This window comes from Trifolium pratense, linkage group LG5, assembly GCF_020283565.1.
Source record: "Trifolium pratense cultivar HEN17-A07 linkage group LG5, ARS_RC_1.1, whole genome shotgun sequence".
Taxonomy (NCBI): domain Eukaryota; kingdom Viridiplantae; phylum Streptophyta; class Magnoliopsida; order Fabales; family Fabaceae; genus Trifolium; species Trifolium pratense.
Window position 1 is genome coordinate 21,756,276 of NC_060063.1, and position 7,157 is coordinate 21,763,432.

Genomic DNA, 7,157 nt, shown 5'->3' on the forward strand with positions numbered 1-7,157 from the left:
ACACGCATTCGCCTCACGATAAGAGTGACACACCTTAATCTCCCAATTCAATGCAAGCAACCGACGGATCAGTGAGAGCAGTATTTTAGAAGAAAAACAAAAGTAAATGGAAAAAAAAGTGAGATTTTATAGGCTTTTTATAGCAGTGCGGGTCTTATAGGCCCAATATAGTTTGATTTTAAAAGACCCGGTTTACCCATTAGTATTGTCGGTTTACCCCGTTTTTCCATTAGTATACCACCGGTTTAGCCCTAACGTTGGCGAGCGAGGGCCTGCGTGCGTGTTTTCTAGGGTCTTCCTTCAATTTCACTCTCGTCCCACACTTGTCCTCAATATATTATTGTGTGTGTGTGGAATTTGTGAAAGGTATATTCTGATTTGAAACGGTGCCGAATTGTTATTATTAGGGTTTTGATGGGTACAGAAAGGAAAAGAAAAGTGAGTTTATTCGACGTCGTTGACGACTCTGCTGCTTCTAAGATGGTGAAAACCAACGGCAACAGTCTCGTTAATCACTGGAATGGTAAACCTTACTCTCAAAGATACTTCGATATTCTAGATAAGAGGAAAACCCTTCCCGTTTGGCACCAGAAAGATGATTTTTTGCAAGTTTTGAAGGATAATCAAACTTTGATTCTTGTTGGTGAAACTGGTAGTGGTAAAACCACTCAGGTATTGATTTTCTTTTTCACTCTGCATCTTATTTATTTATTTATTTATTAATGAATAAACCATCAATTATTTAATCCTATCTATGTTAGCTCATTAGTGTTTATATACATTAAGAATAAGTTGTAGTGTCTAATGTATATGAAATCCCTTAATTTAGTCCCCAAAGTATATGAAATTATATAAACACTACCAAGGGCTGTGAAGTCATTACTTAACCATGTAGTGAATACCACTTGATGTTTTATGGGTAGGATTGGTTGTCTAAGTGTGTAGGTTGCTAATTTTATTGTTTTTGTTGTGTACCTTTGGGTGACAGATTCCTCAATTTGTTTTGGACGCTGTTGATTTAGAGACCCCGGATAAACGCAAGAAGATGATGGTTGCATGCACTCAGCCTCGTAGAGTAGCTGCAATGTCTGTTTCACGCCGTGTCGCTGAAGAGATGGATGTCACTATTGGGGAAGAAGTTGGTTATAGCATCCGTTTTGAGGATTGTAGTAGTGCAAGGACAGTTTTGAAGTATGTTTTTATTTTGCTTGAAATTACTTTATGTATTTGAATTGTATTTGTAGCTTGTAATGCTGTTTTATATAACATTGTTTTCCCCACCTCTTTGATTCTCAAATGGAATGTGTTTTGCATCCCCACCGCAGGTATCTAACTGATGGTATGCTTTTGAGAGAAGCAATGACGGATCCACTTTTGGAGCGATACAAAGTAATTATTCTTGATGAGGCACACGAAAGGACTTTGGCTACTGATGTGCTATTTGGTCTTCTTAAGGAAGTTCTTAAAAACAGACCTGACTTGAAGTTGGTGGTTATGAGTGCAACGCTTGAAGCTGAAAAGTTTCAAGGATATTTCTTTGGTGCCCCACTTATGAAAGTTCCTGGAAGGTTACATCCAGTGGAAATTTTTTATACTCAGGAACCAGAAAGGGATTACATGGAGGCTGCTATTAGGACAGTGGTGCAGATTCACATGTGTGAACCTACTGGAGACATACTTGTTTTTCTTACTGGAGAGGAGGAGATAGAAGATGCATGCCGCAGAATATCGAAAGAAGTTGCAAATTTGGGTGACCAGGTGGGCCCTGTGAAAGCAGTACCATTGTATTCTACTCTTCCCCCAGCAATGCAGCAGAAGATTTTTGAGCCAGCTCCACCTCCAGTTAAGGAGGGAGGCCCCCCTGGAAGGAAGATTGTGGTATCAACAAACATAGCAGAAACTTCGTTGACAATTGATGGTATTTGTCAAATTTTATATTGGGCATAACTCATCCCTACAAAACCGGCTTGTAAGGTGAGGGTTGCCAAAGCTATATAAACGCTACACAGGCCATATCTCTTAGCAATGTGGGACTAAATCCACCCCTTCACACCCAACACAATGAAGGTGTTGGAGGCTGCAATGAAGGCAACCCAAATGCCGCAAATTAGGCGGATGGGGGCGGACCGCAATGAAGGCGGAATATCCAACACACCCCTCACGCTCAGGCCCAAAGGGCCTGAAGCGTGGACGATGCGGGAAGCCCAACAATAGATCTAGGATAGGCTCTGATACCATGTCAAATTTTATATTTGGCCTAACTCAACCCTACAAAACCGACTTGTAAGGTGAGGGTTGCCAAAGCTATATAAACGCTACACAGGCCATATCTCTTAGCAATGTGGGACTAAATCCACCCCTTCACACCCAACACAATGAAGGTGTTGGAGACTGCAATGAAGGCAACCCAAATGCCGCAAATTAGGCGGATGGGGGCGGACCGCAATGAAGGCGGAATATCCAACAGTATTGTCTATGTTATTGACCCTGGATTTGCTAAGCAGAAGGTTTATAACCCTCGAGTTCGTGTTGAGTCTTTGTTGGTGTCTCCGATATCAAAGGCTAGTGCACATCAGAGATCTGGGCGTGCTGGAAGAACTCAACCGGGGAAATGCTTTAGACTTTATACCGAAAGAAGTTTCAATAATGATCTTCAGCCTCAGACCTATCCTGAAATTTTGAGATCTAATCTTGCCAACACAGTTCTTACATTGAAGAAACTGGGTATAGATGATTTAGTGCATTTTGACTTCATGGACCCTCCTGCCCCTGAAACCTTAATGCGTGCTTTGGAAGTGTTGAATTACTTGGGTGCACTGGATGATGAAGGTAACTTAACAAAGCTGGGTGAAATTATGAGCGAGTTTCCGTTGGACCCTCAGATGTCAAAGATGCTTGTTGTTAGTCCCGAATTCAACTGTTCAAATGAGATTCTTTCAATTTCTGCCATGCTATCAGGTATGACTCTCTTTTCTTTACTTTTTATTATTATTGCTTTGTGTCTGTCCAGAGTCCCGCCATAATAGTTGAGTTGGGATTCATTTGAAATGAATGTATGGCATCTGTTCATGTGCACTGGTAATGCAATGCACATGATGGGAATGTTTGACTGCTTACATGTGTGCCCAGTTGCACATGAATGTGGTTAGTGTAGTGTGTCCTGTTAGGTAGTCATCAGCAACTGTGTTCTCTGGATTTCATGCCCCCGGTTGGCATGTACCATAGGATTCTAAGTAAGTGCTGATGCAGATAGTTGCAGTTTCTCAGTTATTCTCTCATGAAGAAAATGGTGTGCTCTCGCCTCTATGCATCTGCTGACCTTCCGTGGACCTCGTCTGTGATAATCAATTTCTTTCTTTAGTACCCAATTGCTTTATCCGGCCTAGGGAGGCAGCAAAAGCTGCGGATGAAGCGAAGGCTAGGTTTGCACACATTGATGGAGATCATCTCACGCTCTTGAATGTATACCACGCCTACAAGCAAAACAGTAAGTGCATATTTCTGCTGACCTTTTTCATTTTATTCTCAATATCTTGCTGTTTATTTTTTTCCTGATGTTGAAGTTCATTAAATGTATGTTAATGGCTTTTCAGATGAGGATGCTTCTTGGTGCTACGACAACTTCATTAATAACAGGGCACTCAAATCAGCTGATAATGTTCGACAACAGCTTGTTCGTATCATGGCTCGGTTTAACTTGAAGTTATGCAGCACAGACTTCAATAGTCGCGACTACTACATCAACATAAGAAAGTCAATGCTAGCAGGATATTTCATGCAGGTGGCTCATCTTGAGCGGACAGGACACTACTTGACAGTGAAAGACAACCAGGTTTGCTAAAATTATTTTATGTACCTTTACTTTTCATTTTGTATTGCCAAAATAGCTATTGTCTAGGCTGAAGGATTGCAATCAAATTTATGGTTCTGCTCTTGTGTAGGTGGTAAACTTGCATCCATCAAATTGCCTGGATCACAAGCCCGAGTGGGTTATCTATAATGAATACGCCTTATAAGTAAGGATCATGGACAACTCAGGTCCAGTACCGGTAGTATCAAGTTTAGTATCAAGTTTAGTATCAGAGTTTGGTTAACCATGTATTAAACCTAAATTTATAAGGTATTGAAGTTGGATATCTTCGTATAACAACAATATCAAGTAATTTAAGGCGCTTTTTTCAGGATAATTGTCTTTATTCAAACCTTTCCGATGAGCAATACTAAGCGTATTTTTGCCTCTATACTAAGATTAAAAAAAAATCATATGATTGTACCAAGACGATCCACAAAAAATAAAAAATTCTTACATATAATTACAACGTCAAGATAAAGTATGATGTATTTCTTAAAGCTTATGCAAGCATTTCATTCATTTTTAGTTCATTTTTTTAAAGTCTCCTTTCACATGCTTAGTGAATTGATAATCTCATCATTTTGTTTCAGTGCTACTCATCATTTTAATAATGTCGTGACTTTATTTAAAGTATATTTAGAGGATTAAAAATATATATTTAACCCTATAAAATATTACTTATCATGCTCTACTTAATACCCACTCATGAATTTGATATTTAATTATTAAAATAGATGTACTCCTACATACCTTTTGAATTTCCAACTACCTATCTATACATTAAAACAAACTAAACTAATACTGATGTGGCAGCTCTAAAACATTAAAAAGCTTATGTGAGAGCTCCAAAATTAACTTTTGATTATAACTTTTGTATAATAACTTTTGATTATATTTTTCTATACAAAATTAACTACATTTTTTAGTTCGTGTGAAATGATTAAAACAACTTATAATTTATGACGAAGGTAGTAATTTTTTTTTTACAAAAAACAGTGTGATCACATTGAAAACTTTATAGTTCAAAGAGCAAATTTATATTTACTTCCCGATCTAAGACATGTATGTAAATCCATTAGACCATACTATAGAAGTTATCATCATAAAATGTCTGAATGATATATTTGAAAGTTGTTTGATTTTGCTTTTTTATTTGCATGATTTCATTTTTTTTAAACAAAAAATAATTTCATAACTAAAGATAGAATAAAAAAGTTGATAATAACTATTTATAATTGACTATTTTTATCTGTCTCTCTATATTATATAAATTGACGAAAATAAAATGTTTAAAAATATTTTAATTGTATTTTTAAAAAATAATATATTTATCAAAATTATTATTACTAGCGGGCCAACTTATGTCCAAAAAAATGTTTTATGTTACGATGAATTTGTTAATAAAAGATTTTTATTGCTAAAAAAAATAAGGATATTGTTAGTATTATGAAAAATTGACACCAAAAATATTTGTATTATCTTTTTATATAGTATATATATGTAGTATTAAGTTGGTAATCATTCATGTATAGGCAACCTATTTGTCATTTATTCACATTTTTATGATTTGAATTTATTTTTTGTTTTTTTAAATTGATTAGTTAATGGAAGTTGTGAAACTAAGTCAAGGGTAAAATAGGTATATTGAAAAGTCCATCCCAAACTCACCTATCCTTTTTATATATTGTTATTCTAATGTCCATGATCCAAAATATAATAGTAATCCGTGTAATATAGGAATTCAATAATAACCTACTCAAGAGGACGACCCAATAATCTTGTTTTAAATAGTGTTATTCTTAAGTGCATTTGATTTCTTTTTGACAATTGTACACGCTTAGTATCTAGTGTGTACAATGCACTTAAAACAATTTGAAATGAGTTACATAAGTTAATTTAGTACTTTAAATCTCGTTGAAAATTATGCTATTTTCTTTTAACAAATAATACATATACACATTGTACACTCTAATCAAACCTTAATCACAGAACACTCGTGCAATTAGAAGGAAATAGGGAGAAAGTGAGTTTGTTATTCTTACCTTAGTTTCACCATAGCACATATGATTATGAGAAGCAAGAAATTGGTACATGCAAGAGAAGAATTTGAGGAATTGGAATTTGAGGGTTTTGGGTGGTAAATGAAAAATGGGTTGAAGCTGTACTGCGTGGAGGATAGGGAGAGAGTTTGTTGAATTTCTACTTGCATGTTAAATTCATGGTAAATGGGTTTGGAATTCATGGTAGATTGATGATGATGATGATGATGATGATGATGATGATGATGATGATGATGATGATGATGATGATGATGGTGAACTGGTATAAACTTCAAACACATGCTTCAAAATCACTCAAGAGTTTCTTTGAAAAAAAATTTAAAAAATAAATAAAACAAATCATAACTGCCATCCAAAATCACATGGTGAAGATGGAGTGTATATAACTGACAGATTTTGTTTGTCACAAAATTTTAAAAAATAAATAAAAATAAATGAAACAAATCATAACTGCCATCCAAGATTTTGCTTTTAAGAAAATGATAAGTGCCTGCGATAATTTTTATTTTTTGTCAAGTAATCTAATGACTATAAAATTTCATTTTATAAACGAATAAGTTGAGTATTCGGGGTTCGAACTCTGACTACTACACATATAGTGTGATGTCCCTACCAACTGAGCTAAACTCACAGAGACCAGCGGCCAAAACTTCCAAATGAATGAATTTTATGGAAATTTTAATATTGAAATTGTAAAAAAAAAAATTAATTAAAAAATCTCATAGATTATAAAAAAACTAAAGTCATATTAATTTTATCATTAATTCCGCGCCTGCCTGTGTCTAACTTATGTACCCAAAAAAAAAGATACGCCTTATGTTATGGTGAGTTTGTTAATAAAAGATTTTTGTTGCTACTAAAAAAAAGCAAGGGTAATGTTGGTATTATGAAAATTCTACCCCAAAACTCATGTATTCTCTTTATATATTATAGTATAGAATAGATATAGATGAAAAAACCATAAAAAAAAAAGAGAGAAAGTTAAGGGCAATTATGGAATAATTAAAAAACCATAAAGGAAGTTAAGGGCAAAATGGACCAAAAAAAATCAAGCCCAAACTCCCTTATCCCCTTTATATATTGTTATAGATAGTATAGAATAGATATAGATGAAAAAACCATAAAAAAAAAAAGAGAGGAAGTTAAGGGCAATTATGGAATAATTAAAAAACCATAAAGGAAGTTAAGGGCAAAATGGACCAAAAAAAATCCAGTCCAAACTCCCTTATCCCCTTTATATAATA

The 7,157-nt window shown here is 34.9% G+C and overlaps 1 protein-coding gene across 1 annotated transcript; it reads left to right on the forward strand.

Annotated features, from left to right (window-relative positions):
* The first annotated feature begins 210 nt into the window (after positions 1-210).
* Positions 211-4,181, forward strand: LOC123884601 (probable pre-mRNA-splicing factor ATP-dependent RNA helicase DEAH2). The gene is made up of 7 exons (XM_045933736.1): positions 211-672; positions 989-1,191; positions 1,326-1,918; positions 2,452-2,958; positions 3,362-3,487; positions 3,594-3,832; positions 3,942-4,181. The coding sequence occupies exons 1-7, from the start codon at positions 415-417 to the stop codon at positions 4,014-4,016; spliced, it is 2,001 nt and encodes a 666-aa protein (XP_045789692.1). The 5' UTR covers positions 211-414; the 3' UTR covers positions 4,017-4,181.
* The last annotated feature ends 2,976 nt before the right edge of the window (positions 4,182-7,157 follow it).